General features: G+C 39.2%; 1 protein-coding gene across 1 annotated transcript in view; it reads left to right on the forward strand.

Annotated features, from left to right (window-relative positions):
- The first annotated feature begins 4,325 nt into the window (after positions 1–4,325).
- The window catches only part of ISX (intestine specific homeobox), a 32,997-nt gene continuing 14,664 nt past the window's right edge, over positions 4,326–22,658 (forward strand). The window contains exons 1-2 of the mRNA XM_087873825.1: positions 4,326–4,529; positions 5,128–5,349. Of these exons, the coding sequence (XP_087729951.1) occupies positions 5,169–5,349 (181 nt within the window). The 5' untranslated portion in view covers positions 4,326–4,529; positions 5,128–5,168. The remainder of the gene's footprint in view (positions 4,530–5,127; positions 5,350–22,658) is intronic.

Here is a 22,658-nt window from a genome sequence, read left to right on the forward strand (position 1 = left end):
TACCGGGCCCACCTTGCCATCACGTGTCAAAAGCAGGGGGAGCACAAGGTAGTTGCGCACACATGCATGGGGGTGGGGCACATAGAATTATGGGTGTGGGCACGTGCACACACGAACCCCCTGCGCTCCCCCCGCTTTTGGCACACAATGGCAAAAAGGTTAGCCATTACTGCCCTATACCATTTCAGATAAATGGTTGTTCAATCTCTTCTTAAAAACTTCCAGTGTTGGAGTATTCACAACTTCTGAAGACAAGTTGTTCCACTGATTAATTGTTCTGTCTGGAAATTTCTCCTTAGTTCTAGGTTGCTTCATTCCTTGATTAGTTTCCATCCCTTGCTGCTTGTCCTGTTCTCAGGTGTTTTGGAGAATAGCTTGACTCCCTTTTCTTTGTGGCAGCCCCTGAGATATTGAAACACTGTTATTATATCGCCCCTAGCCTTGTTTTCATTAAACTAGGCATACCCAATTCCAGCAACCATTCTTTATATGTTTTAGCCTCCAGTCCTCTAATCATCTTTGTTGCTCTTCTCTGCACTCTTTCTAGAGTCTCAACATCTTTTTTACATTGTGGCAACCAAAACTGGATGCAGTATTCCAAGTATGGTCTTACCAAGGCATTATAAAATGGTGTTAACACTTCACGTGATCTTGGTTCTATCCCTCTGTTATATATATATATATAGATAATCTCTTCTTAGAATAAGGAACAGAAAGGATTGTAATGAAGGACTTTAATTGCAAGATGAATTCAACTACATGAAGCAACAATAGGCCTCCCTTTGCTAGGGATGTTTAAGTAAAAACTGGATGGCCATTGGTCAGAGCTGCTGTTAATTCACTCTGCATTATAGATCCCATTTATCTTTGAGCAGGAGATGGCTTCTAAGGTTACTTCTGATTCTAATAGAATCAGAATATAACATCTGGAGGATCTTAAAGATCATCTAATCCAACCTCCTGACTAATGCAGTGATTATATTATCCCTAACACATGGTCACCGAACCTTTATTCAGCACAAGAAAGTCCAACTCTGGAAGCAGATTGTTCCATGGCTGAATGACACTAACTATTAGGAATTTTTTTTTCTATGTCTAAATGAGATCTATTGCCTTGTAATTTCTTGTCCTGTCTTCTGGAGTAGTTCTACTCTGTCAGGTTGAACATTTCATTAGCAAATCTAACCCATGTTGCAATTTAGCACAGACATTGTCTTGTGAACTAAGATTGCAGTACAGTCACTTTAAGTTACCTATAATTAAGGATGAGTTACTTTTGCCTCCCAAAGGAATGTGATAAAAGCAGCATGGTACACAGTAAAAAAAAAGCATTGATACAGATAAACGAAGGACTCTAGACTGTATGCTTATTATCCCTGGATTTTTGCTAGAGGTCAAGAATCATAAAAACACTCAAGAGTAAATATGTACTACAAATGTGAGTAAATCTAGATTATAAATCTTATAGAGTAGGAGGAGAAAAATCTCAGCCATCTCGGCAGTTTCTTTTTTCCTATGAAAGGTCTGGCTGAAGAAAGATAACTTTTCATGTGATAATTTGCACATTCAGAAGGCGACTTAAAAGTAATTATTAGAGTTCAAATTTAAACATAAAATGTTTAAATTTAAATATCTCAAAATATGGCTTTTCAGTCAGTTGGAATGGGACAACTTGCCACAGTCAACTTGCTGCGGCCAACTCATCACAGCCAACTCGGCTCAACCAACTCACTGCAGGACATCTTGCCTTCAGACAGCTTGCCATGGGACAATTTAACAATTCAATTTAATTATTTAAAATAAATAAAAATGATTTTAATTTTTGTCATTCACATTTCATTCTGCCCTCCTTTCGCATCCTTTCTTTAATGATTCTATTCTACCATTTCTTTGATATTAGCATAACTCTTATCCTGCAGCAAGTTGGTTGTGGAAAGTTGGCCAAAAGTTGGCCACAGTAAGTTGCCATGATGAGTTGGCCACGGCAAATTATCATAGACCCTCAACCAATTGTTCTCCAGATATTACCACCAAGTATTGGTTTTTGTTCTCCATCAGTGTGTTTTTCTGTTTAAACCAGACTTGGACTGAACATCTCCTTAAGCAGAATGCCCTACCATCCTACATATAATCATCTAGAAAATACTGAAAACTAGTGGATGAGTCTAAATCATGTTTCTCAACTGTAGCTATGAAAACCCACTGGCTGGGGAATTCTGAGATTTGAAGTCTACACATCTTCAAGCTACCAAGGCTGAATAACTGGTCTAGTTCCATAATTCATTCCTTTATCGCTACTGCTAGAAAAGCAAAGTCTTTTTAGCAAGAACTATGATGATCTTCTTAAGTGGGCAAGAATATTTGTTATCACTTGCAGTATGTACCCAAAGAGTTTCTTAAGGTAAAGGTTCCCCTCGCACAAATGTGCTAGTCGTTCCCCACTCTAGGGGGCAGTGCTCATCTCCATTTCAAATCCGAAGAGCCAGCACTGTCTGAAGACATCTCCATGGTCATGTGGCCAGCCAAAGGCACATGGAACGCTGTTACCTTCCTACCAAAGGTGGTCCCTATTTTTCTACTTGCATTTTTACATGCTTTTGAACTGCTAGGTTGGCAGAAGCTTGGACAAGTAACGGGAGCTCACCCCATTACGTGACATTAGGGATTTGAACCGTTGAACTGCTGACCTTTCGATCGACAAGCTCTATGTCTTAGCCACTGAGCCACCAAGAGTTTCTTACTCTTCTTCATTTTTTTTTATATAAAAGAGTTGTCCCATATGCTGACTCAGATGGTGGGAGGTTTTTCTTCTTTTCTAAAGAGAAGCATCATCATCTACCTCATTGAAAAAAGAAGCAACCTATTCCTCTTTGAACTTTCAATAGACTTTGGATACTCACAGCATATACAGCTTTTTGCTTGCCCTCGTCCTTGTTCAGGAAATACAATCCCTGATCATTTATAGAATGAGAGCTTGCTATTGGTAAACATAAAGCTTTCCCCCTCAAATTACTTTAAAAAGTAAAGCAACTAGCCTCTTTCTTTCCCCTTCCCTTTTCTTTAACCACTCACCACTTGCAATAGCTTGGTAAGGGATCAATTCTTCTTTAGCCCCAAGATGACCAACACAACTCAATTTACCTCCCAGCAAGAGTCCCAAAGGTACTTTTTCAAGAGGCAATTGGAAAAGCACCTTTGGGACAACCATGACCTGGATGACTGAAAATCTCCATAGACTCTCAAGAGTTTTGATAAGAACTACATTATAAAGAGAGGCTTAGACTTAGGGGGTCTATAGGATTGCAGGCTTCAGTTGGGAACACATGGCAAAGCACAGTTCTATTTCCAAAAAAACACTCAGTGTTTGGCATTTCCACATAGAATTGTGCTAGAATGGGGATTTTACCTGAAACTTATAGTAAAGAGAATGCATATTTAATTATCCATGTATTAACTGCAGCTAGAATTGTATTTGCACAAAATTGGAAAAGTGAAGAGATCCCTACTGATGAGAATGTGATTAGGAAAATACTAGAAATGAACAGATTAATGCTTGCAATTAAGGAGAAAGAACAAACTGAATATTTTATGATATGGGAATTATTTTATCAATGGTTAGAGAATAAAAATGGCAGTTGGAAATAAAAGGAGATTAAAGAAGAGTAGAAACTATGTTAAGATAGAGATGTAAATAATATGATTATTGTTATTATGACTATTACGATTATTATGCTTAATATTATTATTATATTTTTATTGGAAGATACGTTAAGAGGGAAAAATGAATAGGTTTATTATGTTCAATACTACAATTGTAAGATCAGAGAATTAATATCAATTTAATGAATGCTGTTGTAAATCTTGATGGTAATTGCACAGAGATATTTGTAACCAGATGACACACTGTTTAAGAGAAGATGGAATGTTTATATTAAAAAATTAAAAAAGAATTTAAAAAATTGTGCAAGTCCTTTGCTTCTAGTTTTTAGAGTCCTGAGATAGAAAGTTTGCAGCCAGCCAAATATTCCCAGCATCTATGGGCAACATCTGGTGGATAATAGTTCACTCACCCAGTGGAAAGGCTAAGAAGTTAAACCAAGGTTCAAACTCAGCACAAGGCAGCTTCTTTTGATCCAGTGAACTGACAAGTATAAGATTACATTGTCTGGTTGCATATCTATCTATAAATAAGATCCACTGAATGCATTGGAAACAGTTTGGAGTAAACATACAAAGCATTTTACAACATTCTATTATACTTGGATAATGATATATTTATTTCTTTTCCTGCTCAATAAATTCATAGTCCTTGGAAAAAGCCAACCGTCTTTCATCTTATCGGGTGTGTTTTATTGCCATCTGGTTACACAGTAATTTCAGCCTGAGGTTTACAACGAATCATATGATGGAATATCAACTCACCAGCGGTCGGGTAATTGGGCAAACAAGAAATAGTCTGTTAGTACAATCATAGGATAAAGCAGTGAGTAGCAGCAAAGGAAAGGGAGTTAGAAAGGTAACCTTTGAAGGTAAGGAAAAAATTCTGGAGAATTTCTACTTTTTTAAAAAAAGGTTTATAAAAATATATCCTTAACTAAATTTAAAGTAAGAAGAGCAGTTAAAAGGAATAGGAGGAAAGGTGGACTTCTCAAGTTCTTTCCTATGGACCTCTAACATTATGATTATCTGTTGGGATACTTCCTAACCAGATCTGTTCTTTTAGGGAAAAGGAAGATTTTTTTTCCCTGCAGTTATCCTTAATTTTATTATGGTTGCCATCCATCACTCCTAATATTTTAGAAAGAATAGCTTTAAAAAAAAAAAAACTAGAATTGTCTCCAAAGAAAGACACTTCTATTGGGACTAAGATGAGAAAATGAATATATGAAGATCCTTAAAACTTTTTAAACTGTAAACTTTTAGTATAGGTGAGGCTGAACACCTATTTCAATTCAGAATAAAATTATTGCTCACAAATTAAGATTTCTAAATTTTGTGGAGAATTTCCAAGAGGGAAATGGACATTTTTCTTCTTATTTGGTCTTTTGAATGTAAGAATAGAACTCAGGAAGGAGAGACAATCAACTTCTACTTGCCTTTTCCTTACATAAAATGAACAACCAAAAGAATATGACATATACCAAGAATATTTTGTTTACTATTGTGGAATGAAGATGAGCTGCTCCAAGGAATGTGACAAGAAGGAGAAGCCTATTTTGTCTTTTTCTATAGAAGCAATCTTAAAAACCCCACCTACTGAGGCTTCCCTCCACAATACAGCGACCTGCAATAGTCAAGCTGAAGTGGCTCAAAAGTTCAGTTCTGAGCCACTTTTGGACAGGTATAAAGGTAGGAAACTTGTTCTAGTTTATGAAACATATGAACATTCTTATCCCTTTGCATGATTTTCAAATTGATTTTTTTAAAAAAAACCACTTGAAGTGTGTTGAATTCATATTTCAGATATAATTGTTAATGTTCTTATGGCTGCTATGGAAATTTTGATCATGCTTTATGGTACATTAATATGACATATGACATTTTAAATTAAAGTTTATTTTCCAGATAACAAAATGGTACCATAAATTGCCAGGTTTGCTTTCCTAGATTTCTTTTTCTTTTACATTTTAATAGATAGATATCTTATACTCTTAATAAGAACACTTAATGTATGCATTCATTAAGTGTTGTTTTTATCCAGGTTATGTGTGTGTGTGTGCTTTAAAGTAGGGCAAAAATTCAAAGCTTTTTCAGTATGTGTCTTTTTTATTTTTAACGACAATTTTTCTAGACTAAATTTGAACAAATTGTTTAAGAATATCTTTTCTTTAAAATGTTATGTCCTAATGTCATACCCAGAGCTTTAAACATATTGGTTTGTTGCCTTATAAATGGGGGAGAAAATCCTTAAGGAAGATCTGATAGGTTTGTGGAGGAAATGTTATTGAATTAGTATTGATGGGGGAAAAATATCAATTATATAGATTCTGATAAGGACAAGGGACATAGCCTGAAAAGGCCATGCTTTTCATTAAGTAATATGGGAACCAAAATGAAGCAACTACCTAGCAGATAATACAAAAGATAATACAAAAAATACAGATATACAGATATATTAAAATACTTCTCCAATAGATGGTTGTCCAGCTTTTTTTTTTTTTTTATGTCGACCACCTTTCTAGACAATTGGTTCCATGGTTATATTCTTCCTGAAGTTTAAGTCCATTCTTCCTACCTTCTGGGACAATTGAGAGTAGATGTTGGCATTCTTCAACTGACATCTCTCTAAGAATTTCAAGAGTGCCATCATGAACTTCCCCTGCCTCCGTGATGGCAAACCTATGGCACAGGTGGCATGCATAGCCATATCAGTGGGAATGCAAGCTCAGCTCCAGCGGGGAACAGGCCGTTTCCTGCCTCCAGAGGGCCTCGAGGGGTGGTGGGGAAGGGCCATTTTTTACTGTCCCCAGCCTCCAGAGCAAAGGGGAAGTTGGCAAACGGGCCATTTTCAGCCTCCGGAGGGCCTCAAGGGGGCTGAGGAAGGCTGTTTTTGTGCCCCCCCGACTCCTAGAGAGGCTCTGGGGGCTGGGAACAGCAAAAAAGGGCCTTCCGGTCCCACCGGAAGTTGGCAAACGGGCCATTTCTGGCCTCCGGAGGGCCTCCAGGGGGGTAGGGAAGGCCATTTTCACCCTCCCCAGACTCCTAGAAAGGCTCTGGAGCCAAGTGAGAGAGAAAAACAAGCCTACCAGGACATCATGTGCCAGGAGTGGGGGGGAGCAGGGTGGGTTGCATGCGCATCCGCGGGGATGGAGTGCATAGAATTATGGATGTGGGCACGTGGGCATGCAACCCCCCCCCAGCTCCCCCGTCCTGGCATGCAATGACAAAAAGGTTAGCCATCACTGCCCTACATTATTTGAAGCAAAGCATGCTTAGTTTCCACATGATTAAATATGAAGGAGTAGAAAACAGGAGGAGGTGAAATCTAACAGTGTATCTTCTCATTATGGGCTGGTTTGAAATCTGAAAGTTTAAACCACTTCATGTCATGTGGAAATTGCACAAGTGTTAGTCTATTGAAGAGCCCATAGCTAACAGACACACGTAGAGAAGCAGTTGCAATGCACATGCTTTAAGAGATGATGTATAAACATTGTAGCAGCTACTAAAATGGAAAGTCTGTGCTAATCTCCAGAACTGAAGTTGTACTTGAATCTCCGTGCTAGTTCATGAGCACAAAGCATTAGTCTACACTTCTGGTTAAACAAGCTATGAAATGCCAATTTTATTATGAAAGTAAACCCGAGTCCTCAAACACCCAATTGCTATATAAAAGCTTGCACTGTTAAGGCAACATTGTGAATTACCTTCTTGCAAAATGTGATTTGTTTACACATACAGATGGGAATGGGAAACAGACAAAAATCTCTTTCCCAAGAGATGCATTAGGTGTTCATGATAATTCCTCATTCCAATATTTTAGAAAGATATCAGTTGGAGTAGTTCTTTTCAAGCCCATTTTAAAATCTCTTCAAACATTTTGAAAATGAAGTGTTTTAAATTTTAAAGGTTTTTTTCCCCCTGTTATTTAAATAAGGCTGCAATAGCTCTTTCTTCCAACAGCCACTCCTCACATGCTTTCAAATTGTTGAATGCAATTAGAGTCTAAAAGTGGAAGAAATGCATGAATTACGCACCATCCTCTTGCCTTCCCTAAGGTGGAGTATTGGGATCCTTCCTAGATTTCAGTGCCCAGAATTTTCAGCAATGGCTGGGGATTTCTGAGAGATTACATACAGTAGTTGAAGAATGTCCAAGGGAAGAAAAACATCCATAGTCATTAAGAAGTACTCGTGGGCAATTTTATCAATTGTTCATTTCGTTTTCTTCATCCTAAATGCATTCTTCATGCACTTATCATCTTTTCTAAACACAAACCAAAAATGCTAGTAGTAATTAACTATTACTGGTGGTAATGGTATTAACTACCATTGTTGTAGGTATTTGAACAGTCCTAACTTAGTCCAGCATTTGGTTTCTCAAAGTAGCCTTCTGGGTGCTAACAAGAAGACACTAGGAACATGCCCCCTTGCCAGTTATTATTCCTTTGCCACTGGTGTATAGAAGCATGCTTTCATTTTTTTTCTTTTTTTAAATTTTTATTTATTTCTTTACAAACAAAGTATTTATTCACATACAGATCGCGACGGGAGCTTTACACAATATATTAACTTCAGTCAAAATATACAAATAAGATATAAAATCTACACTAACCTTATCTTCTTTTTATTCTATTATTCAACCAAGTATATCATTGGTCCCAGCATTGAAAATATGCGGAATCCTTTTGATCTCTCAAAATTTTTGTTAACCTGTCAGCTTCCACATATTCCATAATTTTTCAGTCATTGAGAATCCAAGGTTAATATCCCTTGATAGGCCTATCCTCCACAAATTTATCGAACTTCCTTTTTAAAACTATCTGAGCTCATGATTACCACCATTTCTCATGGGTAATGAATTCCAAAGGTTAATTATGTACTGTGTTAAGAATTACTTGTTTTTACCTTTTCTAAATCTCTTTCCTATCAGCTTCATTTGATAACATCATTGGTCCAAGAGAGATAAAAAATGTTCCTGCAAAATTTCCATGTCATGAATGTTTTTGTCTTCTCCTTTCAGTCCCAATTTTTTTAGTGTGAGTGTGTGTGTGTATTTCAAATGTGATGACTACAATGATATACTGCATTCTACATGCATATATAGCCTTGATTTGTTGTTCTTTGTATTTTTCATCTCATTCCTGATGATCCATAGGATGGAATTTGCTGCTCTATGTTGATATCTTTATTGAGTACTCATAATTCATTATGATCCAGAGTCTTTTCCTAGTTGGTTACAGACTGCTCAAACTCCATTAGAGGTTTTAGAATGCAAAAGATTAGTGGGGTTCACCAATAAAAGCATTACTTTACATTTACTTAATTGTACCCCTATTTGTGCTCAAGGGAATTTTTTAAAAAAACAGCCTTATTCCTTTAGCTAAATAATGTTCCTTAATCACCACTGATTAAGCTTGTTGATCAAAAGGTTGGCAGTTCAGCGGTTCGAATCCCTAGTGCCACATAACGGGGGTGAGCTCCCATTACTTGTCCCAGCTTCTGCCAACCTAACAGTTCGAAAGCACGTAAAAAATGTAGAAAAGTAGGGATCACCTTTGGTGGGAAGGTAACAGCATTCCGTGCACCTTTGGTGTTTAGTCATGCTGGCCATATGACCACAGAGATGTGTTCAGACAGCGCTGGCTCTTCAGCTTTGAAATAGAGATGAGCATTGCCCCTTAGAGTCGGAAATGACTAGCACATATGCGAGGGGAACCTTTACCTTTAATCACAGCTGATGAGATCTACAATCTTACCTGCTTCCTCACAAAACACATCTGCTCCTTTTTGCCATTACTTTTGTAAGCTCCCATTACAAGTTAAGATGATCCTTAAAAAATTGCAGTTCAGGATAATAACGTACAATAAAAAAGCCAACTGGGTGACTTTGGGCCAATCACCCTCTCTCTCTCAGCCCAAACCACCTTAGAGAGCAGTTGCAGTGGGGAAAAATAGGAAGCTGGTGTATTAGAGATGTAGGCTGGGTTGGATAAAAATTAAAATATTTTCAGGTAACATGACTTTTGGCAGTGTGATATTCTAAAGAACAGATTGGAAAACCAACAGAATAAGTACAAGCATTTTAGGCATCAACTGGTATTCAGTAATATATTTTAATGATAGGATAAAATAGTTACTGAAGGCAGCTATCCTGGAACTACTTTAATCCAAAACCTCTTTGAGTCTTATTGGATTGAGTAGCATACAAACTGCAATAAGTAACCATACATATATACATACATACATACATACATACATACATACATACATACATACACATACATACATATTATTTTTCCTGTAGATGAAAGCAGTTTTGTTCCAAGCATCCTTTGTGGAACAAAGGTTCTAATTTTTGTGGCTGAAATTCTGCCATTAAATTTCATCAGCACCATCCCAATATGTTATGGGAAATAAGATGGCTATCTGAAATTTAGTCTAAAGCAGAGTACCTTTGATCTTTGGGCCCTAATATAAAATAGTTTATATTTGCCTATAAAACTGGGCCCTAATATAAAATATGTTATGTTTGCCTATAAAAATAAAAATAAAAAAGATGCTCAAATCAAATCATAATAACTACATAGATGTTTAGTTTTGTGGCAGCAGTGCCTAAATGCATTGCCTCTCAGGGTTTTTTTTTAACATCTAGCTAAAAACCCAGTAGTTTCCCATCCAGTTATGGAATGGATTCAATTTTCTTCATTTTTTAAAATCAGGCAAGCAAGATCAGTTAGATGCATTAGATGCATTAGCTATAGGCATCAAGCAATGCTAAATGTCTTCTTTGAGTCAAATTCAACTCTACTTCCATGAAGCTTTCCTGTCAATAGCAATAAAGTATTTACCATTGCCTTTCTCTGGATATTTTTTTCAACTTCCCAGTTTAATCTATAACTCTAGATTTTACCTTAGTTGGGGCAAATCAGCCAGGGTTAACTAGGTTCTACCCTTCATATTTTATATCTAATATATGAAGTGAAGTTTTAGATGATAATTTATGAACTATCAGAACAAAGTTCTCTTCAGCAATAATTTGAATTCTTCTGCTAGAAGCTTCACATCTATATTACTGTGAAATACGTATTTCATTGCAGCCTTTTGCAAGCTTCCTATCACATTAGAAGACATGCTTGTCATTCATATTATTATGCAGGCCTACAGAAAATTTTCAATGTACATTTTAAAGTTGGAATATGTATAACAGCCTTTACATTTTTATGAGTGTGTTCCTTACTTCTCTATCTTAAAAGATCTACTATTATTCTTTACTGAATTACTATCCTCCCCACCCCCATTTTGCATCGGCTATCAGTCTTTAATCTTTCTTTGAAATAAATTTTGCCTAAAGTGAATTCAACTATTACTTATATTTTCCCTCCGCATCTTACTGCATATATAGATGCTGAAGCAGTTTGAACCAAACCTTGAAGCCATTTCTCAATCGATTATTAACATTTCCCTCAATCTGCGCCAAGCTAAAATGTCACCATTACTAGAAGTCAAATGCTACATTTACCAAAGAAAATGTCATTCTGCCTCCAAAGCCCTTTTCTCAACGCCATCTTCCCTCTCGTAACATCTCAGTTTTTAACCTATTCTTCTTTCTCTTAGAGAGGTTATTTTAAAGATTTCAACCAAACTTAATTTTCTATTTGTTTTTGTTTTCGATAGAAGGAAGCTACTAAAAATATTAAGGAGATTGGCATCTTCATAATGTGAGAAAAATTGGGGGATCATATGGAATAAATTACAGAGTCTTTGCATATTCTACGGTCACTTTAATTTATTAGAATTGCCAGTTTTATAGATCTTTTGTGCATATTTGGCAAGCAGAAATTCAGGAGCCAAGCATTTAAGTGCACAGAAATACTGGATTTACCAGAAGGAAAGGCTAATTTCTCCTAGGGAATGTACTTATAAATGAGCATCTTGTTAGAATGGAAGCAGAGCAGGGTTTTTTTTTTTTCTCTTCTAACCTTTTTATAGTTCAGTGGGAGGGGGAAGTAATAAACTTAAAATCAGAGACATTTTCAAGTATCATGATTACAGCTTTCCTCAGATGAGGACTACGGTTCCCTTTGTGAATTGGATGGTTCAGACTTTTACAGTGTGGTCAAAATCACAGCCATGACTGCATGATCATCTTGAATTTTTTGACAAGCATGTACTCCAGTCTTCCTTTGGTGACTGTCTTGTTTAGTGACTATTCACAGTTACAGCAGTGATGGAAAAGTAATTTTATGACCAATCCTTACATTTATGACGTCACAAGCCTGTAAAGCAAAGGGAAGTTTAAGTAAGATAAGCATAGTCACAATTTCACTTAATGATCACTTTTCTTCATGATCCAGTTGCTGGTCCCAATTGTGATTGCTAAACAAGAACTACCACTTCCCTTTTTATTTTTATTTTTTACAGACCAAATGTTGTACAGGGCTTGACTTTTGAACGCTGAGGCTGTATTCCCGAATATAATGGATAATGTACAGTATTCAATAATTTTCCTCTTAAAAGTTAAGAGGAATTAAATTAACAATTACTGCTCACTAATACTTCTGTTGGTGCTTTGCATTTTGGATGCTGGCTGGGAAAATCTAGGAGTTGAAGCAGTGGTGAAATCCGAATTTTTTTACTACAGGTTCTGTGGGCGTGGCTTGGTGAGAGTGGTGTGACTTGGCGGGAGTGGCTTGGTGGGAGTGGCAGGGGAAGGATACTGCAAAATCTCCATTCCCACCCCACTCCAGGGGAAGGATACTGCAAAATCCCCATTCCCTCCCCACTCCTGGGAAAAGGATATTGCAAAAACTCCATTCCCACCCCACTCTGGGGCCAGCCAGAGGTGGTATTTGCCGGTTCTCCGAACTACTCAAAATTTCCGCTACCGGTTCTCCGAACTGCTCAAAATTTCCGCTACCGGTTCTCCAGAACCTGTCAGAATCTGCTGGATTTCACCCCTGAGTTGAAGTCCACACATCTTAAGGTGGCCAAGTTTGAAAATCATTGATGAACAGAAAATGAATCCACTCACAGTTGTTGCTTTGAATGGCAAGAAAACCATTGTTTGGTTGATAATAAAACCATAATGAAAAATATTCATTCTGACACCGACCCTTTACCTTAATTTAACTCTTTACTAAATTCAGAATGCTCTCATGTTCCCAGGGAAAGCTAGAGCTGAAAACATTTTGCCTTATTATTGCACAATCACCAAGAATTATTAGAATTAATTGTCCCAATTGCTATTATGTGTAAATGGACAGTGAAAGTAGGGCAGGCCCATTTTTGTCTTAGCGCTAGTTTTAAAAAAGAGAACTAAGTAAACACATATGTTTTATCCTGAACAACTGACCCAGAAGAGAGGTAGAACGAAAAATGTGTTACTTTGCTCTGACATTTGTCTTCACTGCATGAATAACGACACTTTCAGATTACATGGATTATTAAAACTAACTGAAATAATCAGTAATGGTTGTCAAAAAGAAAAGAAAAGTTCCATTAGCCAACCAAATGAAATGTCATTCTGTTTAATTATTATTACACGTGTTTCCTTTCCTTATTTCATTGCCAGACCACAAATCTCAAAAGGTCACATGCTTGGCTTGCATTCGGCTGTATTTGGATGCTCACAAGTTTGTAATCACCTAAAAAGAGTCATATTTCAACCATGGCTATTTCTTGGCTAATGTTTTTACAAAATTCTGATCCCCTTTTTTTCTTGCACCTTTTCCACCCTTGTTTCTTCTTGTTGAAAGTTCCCACTCTTCATGAGATTTAGGCCTACTGGATTATTCTTTCCATACAAGAATAACAGAGTTGGAAGGGATCTTGGAGGTCTTCTAGTCCAACCCTCTGTTTAAGCAGAAGACCCTATACCATTCCAGACAAATGGCTGTCCAATCTCTTCTTAAAAACCTCCAGTGATAGAGCACCCACAACTTCTGGAGGAAAGCTGATTCACTGATGAATTGTTCTCACTGTCAGGAAATTTCTAGTTGTAATTTGCTTCCTTCCTTGATTAGTTTCCATCCATTGCTTCTTGTTCTGCTTTCAGGTACTTTGGAGAATAGGCTGGCCCCATCTTCTTTGTGACAGCCCCAAGGATATTGAAACACTGCTATCATATCACCCCTAGTCTTGTTTTCATTAGACTAGACATACCCAATTCCAGCAACCATTCTTTAGATGTTTTAGCCTCCAGTCCCTTAATCATCTTTGTTGCTCTTCTCTGCACTCTTTCTAGAGTCTCAACATCTTTTTTATATTGTGGCAATCAAAACTAGAACCAACATTCCAACTGTGGTCTTACCAAGGCATTATAAAACAGTAGTAATACTTCACTAATACTACACCCTATTTACTGTCCCATTCATTCACATGTAATGGTGAGTTAGTGGGTTTATTATTCCCCAGCAATTTCCTTCACTAAAAACCCAAAACTGTCCTAATTAAGTTCAGACAAAAGCAGGCCAATGCTAGTCCATAGAGCAATAGCCAGTGAGTCCACAAGGCACTTGAAAGTTTCCCAAACAAGATAAATCTACTAGGCAAAATTAAATCCACATACAAGAGGGTGCATGAGGCAAGACAAGTCCAGAGTTCAAAGGCACAATCCAAAGTGAAAGCACAGGATCAATCCAAGGCAAGGCTGGAATCACAATGACCAGGAACCACACGGCTAAGAAATATACATGTTGTTCCCAGTATCATCGCCATCTGTCTGCTGTGTTAAATAGCCAACTTCTGGTGCAGCCCACCAAGAGGGATGAGGTTGCCTCATCATGACTAATCAGGCTGTCATTAATTGCTCCTGCCTTTTCTCTGCCCTATGTGTTCTAGAAGGCAGTTCCTCCTCATCATTACTAACCAGCTGCATGCTTTCCCAACCTGCAAGCTGTCCTGCTGCAGCTTTGCTTCAGCCAAATCACTCTCAGCTGGCTGCTTGGAGCCATTGACCAACTTCCCTCCTGATGTGCCTGGGACTGGTTCATCCTCCTCTGAACTTACATCTGGAAAGGCATCTGGGAAAGCATCTGGAGGGAGTCATCACTCCCTAGTTGCCCACAGAGATGCTCCAGCAGCTCAAAGCCTTTCCCAATTCATAGATGGACTAGAACAATTGGAATTGGCAGCAAAGACAGCAAGGCAGGGCTAAGGCTACATCTGGCCCTTACCAGACGAGGGGGCTCTTGCCTTAGTTGAACTCCTGGTCATTTGGCTTTGTCCTCTGCTCAGGAAGGGGCAGTTCAGTGGTGTTATTCAGCCAGTTCTATCCGGTTCAGGCAAATTGGTAGTGGCAGCTGCGGGAGGCTCCACCCACCCGCCCGGACATCATCATGTCCCATTTTTGATGCTCTGCACATGCACAGAGCTTCCTGCGCATGCACAGAGGTGGTGCATGCAAGCAAAGCAAGCGCGTGTGCACGTGCTCCCATTTGCGAACCAGTAGCGAAGGTAAGTGAATACCACCCCGGGGCAGTTCCACTCTGATTCTTCCCACCAGGAGGAGTATTCTAGTTCCTTTCAGATTTTTGCTGCATTTTTTCTTGCTTCTTCTTGCCTGATGATTTTACAAAATTCTTATCACAGTTTAGGTCTTTCCATTAAAGTATGTATATAAGGTATCATGCAGAATTCAAATCAGAGAAGAATAGAATGGAATGGAATGGAATGGAATGGAATGGAATAGAATAGAATAGAATAGAATAGAATAGAATAGAATAGAATAGAATAGAATAGAATAGAATAGAATAGAATAGAATAGAATAGAATAGAATAGAATAGAATAGAAGTCTTTATTGGCCAAGTGTGATTGGACACACAAGGAATTTGTCTTGGTGCATACGCTCTCGGAGTACATAAAAGAAAAGATATATTTGTCAAGAATCGTAAGGTACAACACTTAATGATAGTCATAGGGAAACAGTCAGTATAAATCTTAAGGATACCAGCAAAAAGGTTACAGTCATATAGTTATAAATGGAAGGAGATGGGTGATGAGAACAATGAGAAGATTAGTAGTAATGCAGACTTAGTAACTAGTTTGACAGTATTGAGGGAATTATTTGTTTAGCAGAGTGATGGCATTTGGGAAAACACTGTTCTTGTGTCTAGTTGTTCTGGTGTGCAGTGCTGTATAGCGTCATTTTGAGGGTAGGAGTTGAAAGAGTTTATGTCCAGGATGCGAGGGGTCTGTAAACATTTTTACAGCCCTCTTTTTGACTCGTGCAGTAGACAGGTCTTCAATGGAAGGCAGGTTAGTAGTAATTGTTTTTTCTGCAGTTCTAATTATCCTCTGAAGTCTGTGTCTGTCTTGTTAGGTTGCAGAACCAAGCCAGACAGTTATAGAGGTACAGATGTCAGACTCAATAATTCCTCTGTGGAACTGTATCAGCAGTTCCTTGGGCAGTCTGAGCTTTCTGAGTTGGTGCAGAAAGAACATTCTTTGTTGTGCTTTTTGGATGATGTTTTTGATGTTGGGTATCCATTTTTGGTCATGAGATATGGTAGAACCTAGAAATTTGAAGTTCTCTACTGTTGATACTGTGTTGTCTAGAATTGTAAGCAGTGGTAGTATGGGAAGGTTTCTCCTAAAGTCCGCCACCATTTCTACCATTTTGAGCGTGTTCAATTCCAGATTGTTCCGGTCGCACCACGAGGCTAGTTGTTCAACCTCCCGTCTGTATCATCATCTCATCATTGCCTCGAATGAGACCTATCACTGTTGTGTCATCTGCAAACTTCAGTAATTTAACAGATGGATCGTTTGAGATGCAGTCATTTGTATATAGAGAGAAGAGAAGTGGAGAGAGCACATAGCCTTGTGGGGCCACTGTGCTAATTGTACAGGTATCTGATGTGATTCTGCTTAGCTTCACCTGCTGCTTCCTGTCTGTTGAGGGAGAATGGTGGTGGATCTTCTCTCTTACTTTTTCTTTCATGAAATGAAATTCTGGAAGTGAAAGAGTTGTGTTAATCTTCTTCTCGTCCCCTGCCCTGCCATTCAATGCTTCTAGCAGGGAGACTTGAGCACATCATATTATTTCCAGAAAAGTGTCTTTTTAGTTGCTCAGTCAATAAAAATTTTATCTTATTGAGAAAAATTGCTTTAAAAAAGAAACAACAGAGAAAAGGCTGTCAAACACATTGTGTGTCACTTGTAAAATAAAAGTAAAGGAAGAAAAGGAAGAAAAAAGTCTTCTGCCCTTCTCCCATCCCACCCAATTTGAATGTCAGCAGATATTTTCCTCCTCATCTTTGCTGAAAGCACATATCCATTGAGGAAGGGCCTTTGCTAAAAGGTATAGACCAAGTCCCAAATAGCTAGAGCAAGTTTAGGTGGATTGAATGTCAGGCTTAGTGGATCAATAATGTCCTTGATAAGGGGCTCACTTTTTATACATCTGCCAAATGAAGTTATTTTGAGGATATTTGAGTTCCTTGGATTATAGGAGCTGTTTCATAAGTTAAGAATATAGCCAGATAATTCCTCCCTTATGTCAGCCCTGAAGCCATTTTGGAACCAACTTCAGGGCTGCCACAGCAAGGCCGGGTAGAGTTGTGGGAATGTGAGGGGGGGAGGTAGAGATAGGTGGGGGGATGTGTAGCCATAATAGCATTCTTTCCCATGGAAGCCAAGGATGCTCTACCACAGGGGTGTCAAACTCGATTTCATTTAGGGCCGCGTCAGGGTTGTATTTGACCTCAGGGGGGCAGGGGGGGGCATGGCCAGCTCAACGTCACTTGTTGGTGGCCCAAGTGCTCTGCCAGAGAAAACGGAGCTCGGGAGAGCTGCCCGTGGCCCTCCCAAGTTCTGCTTTCGGCTGCAACAGCCTCCTGCAACCCTGCAAAAACAGAGCTCGGGAGAGTTGTGGGCAGCCCTCCTGAGCTCTGTTTTCGCTGGCAAAGGCACTGCAAGCCAATCCTTTGCTATTTCCAGGGAGATCTAAGCACACCGTGGGTCAAATCCACCCCCCGGGTCTTGAGTTTGACACCCCTGCTGTACCAGGTGTTGGAAGACTGTGGACCAAAGCCAGCCATAGTTGGGACTGTGACCTGATTGGACCATGTGATGGACATGTGACCTGGGGGCAAGAACTTTGGGTTTTGATTTGGGTGGGGAAAACCCTGGGTCCTTCAGATTCGGATTTTCACCAGCTGTGCCAATATGACATCCCATATAAAATTATGCTTTGAGGAAACTCTAGGCCTCAGAGTTTTGATTGCAGGGTTACTTAGAACCCTGACCTCTTAATCTGATGGTGGCTATTTTTATTTTGGAGGAACATCTCCATAGCTTAAATTCAGATCTCTACTTATTATGTCATCATTATCCTTCTCCGATTAAGAATTGGGTGTTTGCCATTTATATGCTGTTTTAACAGCTTCTAAAAGAGCAGAAACAAGGAATGTAAAGGTAGTGATAAAACTCACTGAGAGAGCAAGAAGCCTATTTGAGATGAAGTAGTTAAAAAACAACAGCTCCTGATCAATGTGCTGGGTTCAGTATGTATAAAAAAGAACAGATAACATCAGACAGCTTATAAATGCTCCACTATAGAAAACAGATAAGAAATTCAACTATCTCCACTAGTTTGGAAACACTACTCTTCTAAATCATAAGAGCCCTGTGGGATCATATCAAAAATTCAGTTTATCCAACCCTGTTAATTTTATTGTGTCATGAAATAGTTCCCAAAATTCCTGGTATCTGTAGCTACTGCACACAATGCGCAAACAAATCTAACTTTGCTCTTGCCTAAAAAAAGTTGTCAATTACTGCCTTCATAGGAAAGGGCTAACTTTGAATTTGAAAATAACTATCCATTTTAATGGTCTAATATAGCCTCCTGAGAACCCTACTCAGTTTTGGCAATTGACACTATTATTTATTTATTTATTTATTTATTTATTTATTTATTTATGGTATGGCATACAACGTCAGGGAAATCTACACATGCTAGACACACAATGCAGTCCTGACATCCTAGAATGCTAGTTTATTCTATTCACTTATCCTTGGTGCACTGTGGGAAGCAAACTAGCTTTACACCAGTTACTGTAACTAGTGGCACTCAGGTTGCTGGCTCTTCTGGGTTCCTCCACCACTCTCACCTCACTTCACCTCATGATGCAATTCCTTACATCCAGCCAGGTCCAATGCCTGCTTCCGCTCTCTGCATACAGGAATGTAGTTAGGCTTTTCCCATCAAAGTGGTACCCATTTATCTACTTGCAATATTGCAGACTTTCGAACTGCTGGGTAGGCAGGAGATAGGGAACAAATGAGGGGAGCTGATTCCATGTCACAGAGCCAGGCTTGAACCATCAGAGTGCAAACTATTTCTGGCTGGCAGTTCCAGTATCATTAAGCCTCTGCGCAACTGCATCCCCTTGGCAATTGATATCATACCTGACATGCAAATCTCTAGCTTTGTTGATCGAAAGATTTAATAAATTTTAATGTCTGCTTTCTGCCAGACCAAGTGCCTTGTGTGTCATTCATGGAAAAGAGGCTCATGGTCTTTCTAGTTCCTGAGATAGGAGGATCAACTACTTAGATTATTTGACCCTGAAGACTTGGAGCAATCTCATCCCAACAAAGAGCAGTTTTGAATTTGCATTCACTTTACAGATGATTTTGAGACTCCTTTTGAAGTACAGATCTCATGGTTGAAATATCTGGCCTAATCTTTGGAAGCCTTTGCTTTCTTTCTCTCTTGAATGATGATAACACCATGCTTGATTAAATGTTCTAGAGAACGTTCAGTTTGCAGACCCTTTTGTATTATTTCACAGTCTAACAAAAAACTTCCCCAGCTGTCTATTTTTAATCAGTTTATCCCCTCAAGGACCATTACTGTGATGATTTAAAATTCCTGATAAATGGCAGGATTTGTTGTGGTCCGCCAGCAGCCTGCGGAGCTGGCAGCAGAGTTGGACAATGAGGAGGCTGGGGAGGAACATGGGCCAGTCCTGAAGTCTGGGGAAGACCCAGACAAGGGCTCTGCATTGGAGGCAGTGATGGGGCCAGGGCCATCTGGAAGAGATGCACGGACTCCGGAGCCTCCAAAGTCGGACAGCAGAGAGGCAGAAGAACAGGAGGAGTCTGTTCCTAGTGTGTGCATGCGCAGAGCTGCCAGAAGGCACAAATGTTAAAACAAAAGGGATGATTCAGGAGTAAAGCCTGGAGGTGATTGGCCCCTCCCATAAGGCTTAAAAGAGGAGCAAAGGCATGTGGCACTTTGCAGGAAAGCAACGTTGTTAATTCTGTTCCCAGTTGGCATCTCTGTTTGATTCTGGATTCCATGTGGCTTTGCCAAGTAGGTCTTTGGCAGAATGTCAAGGGAGATAAAGGTTGGTGATTATCCCGAAGGACTTCTCCCGAAGGACTTTTTGCAACTAATTGGGACTCAGCTGTGAATAAACGTAATTCACAGCTGTTGCAATAAAAGAGGTTTTTGGAACTACTTGTGTGTTTTAATGACTCAGGAAGCCTAGGTCACAACAGGATCGGACAAGCTACTATTTCTATAGGCTGTACAGGTAATCCTCGACTTACGATCAGAATTGAGCCCAACATTTCAGTTGTTAAGTGAGACATTTGTTATGTGAGTTTTGCCCCAGTTTCGTGCCACAGTTGTTAAGTGAATCACTGCGATTGATAAGTTAATAATATGGTTGTTTAATGAATCTGGCTTCCCCATTGACTTTGCTTGTCAGAAGGCCGCAAAAGGTGATCACATGACCTTAGGACATAGGAATGGTCATAAGTATGAACCAGTTGCCCAAGCATTTGAGTTTTGACCACATGATCATGAGGCTGCTACAAAGGTCATAAGTATGAAAAATGGTCATAAGTCATTTTTTCAGTGCTATGGTAACTAATTGAACTATTGAAAGTCGAGGATTACCTGTATTCAACTGCCAGGGCAGCACACTTCCCACTGTCCAATCAAAATTTCTTCCCCTCAATCTCTCAATCTATATTGTGCTGTAATGGCAACAATTGGCAACAGGATGCAGTGGGTAATCCCACTATTATTCTGCTTGCATGTGTCTTTCCCAGTAGGAGAGGGTCCTCTGCAGCTGCAGTGCAGAATTTTTCTTCTGATTGTTCTGAGTGTTGATTGGCATTAGTTTCATTTTCTTTATATTTAATGTTATGTTTAAATTATTCATATTTGGTATAGACCAGGGGTGCCAAATTCAATTTCATTGAGGTCCGCCTCAGGGTTGTGTTTGACCTCGAAGGGCCAGGGTGGGTGTGGCCAGCTCAACGTTACTTCATGTCAGGGGCACCAGTGGTGGCCTGAGCACTCTGCCAGCGAAAATGGGCTCCTGAGCTCCATTTTCAGCTGCAACAGCTTCCTGCAACCCTCTGCCAGCAAAAATGGAGCTCGGGAGGGCCGCCCCCATTTTCACTGGCAGAGGCACCATGGGCCAGTTCTATGCTGTTTCCAGGGCAGCCCCGCAGGCCAGATCTAAGCACCCCGTGGGCCACATCTGGCACCCAGGCCTTAAGTTTGACACCCCTGGTATAGACAATAACAGATAGTAAATAGTCCCCTGGCAATGTAATATATGAAGTAGAATTCTGAATAAGTCTATGAAAGATGCTTAGGACACTGTATGGCTAGGATAATAACAATAGTAGCAGGTGTTAAACCTGGAAGTAGAACCTGCAAGAAGCAAACCCTACAGGCAGCTAATGCAGAAAGGTTAACTAAGTTATTTTCAGCCATGTCGCTGTAATCTCTCCAGAACTGAATAAAGCTTCTCCATATCAGTTACCATCAAATCTTTGCTTGCAATGCATTCAATCTCTTTTTGGACTCCTACATTATTTTCTTCCATGCTTCATTTGCTTTCATTACACTGGCAGCTCAGCAAGGAACCTCTCAAAACACAGTTAACGTTGAATAGATTTTTCATGAGAGGGATCTCTCTCTCTCTCTCTCTCTCTCTCACACACACACACACACACACACACACACACACACACACACACAATTTTTATCATTCACTTTTGTTGTAAGGTTTTTTAATCATTCAGGGTTTTTTTTAAGTCTGTAAAGCTTTCCTGTTTTTAATGCCAGAGGTTTTTTCTCCTACTCTTCATTGCAGCCATCCGCTTCAGTAATTAAGTGTCTGTGATTGGTGCCTAGGTGAAGGCAGCTTTTGTCTGAAAGGCTTTGGTCTAAAAGAAATTAAACGGAGCCTTTAAACATTCCTGCGTCCTGCTGCTCCATTTCTGCAATGCCCCAATAGATATCAGCAGGAAGCTAAATGCGATGCTTCAGTGGCAGAAGGCTCTAGCCTGAGCCATTTGTATGCATCCAATTAGAACCATTCTCCCAGCTAAACTAATTCTTTAATAAGGGGTGAGAAGCTGATCTGATAAAAATTAGCTACTGTACCATATTCTCAATTCCAAGTTTCTTCATAATCAAATAAATAGACTCTTCAGTTTGTCGGAGAAGCCATATGTCCTCCTTTTGTTCTTTTTCTAATGAACAGGCTATCCTACATTTTCATGAGAAGGCCAATGTTTTCCACATCACTCATGAATCAATGATCAATATCATCATCATCTCTCCAAGTGCCACTTACTCTTTAAATCATCTCTAGGTATAAATTAAATATATTGTGAGGAGACAGACTATTGAGCTGTGCATACTTTGAAAATTATTTGGAAGAAATGCTTCAGATGTCAGATTGGCACATTACTTCTCTGTTATTCAGTAAGGAAACAGCACATTTTGTTATGCCACCATGTATTCTTGTAACATGTCCCACTGCTTTAAGAGTCACCTTCTTAAAACAGTGGAATATTTTTTCAGGCTTGCATAGAAGTTGGAAAAAGGATGTAGCTGATCTAAGTAGTAGCGAAGAGGTGCTGGGTTCGTGTTATGCCTGATGTATTTCAAATCATTTTGAAATAGGCATTGTTCTATTAGATCTTGTCCATATAGTTTAAAAAGAAGAAACAGAATT

The sequence above is a fragment of the Pantherophis guttatus genome, chromosome 7 (assembly GCF_059756535.1).
Source record: "Pantherophis guttatus breed Tessera chromosome 7, ASM5975653v1, whole genome shotgun sequence".
NCBI classification, from domain to species: Eukaryota; Metazoa; Chordata; class Lepidosauria; order Squamata; family Colubridae; genus Pantherophis; species Pantherophis guttatus.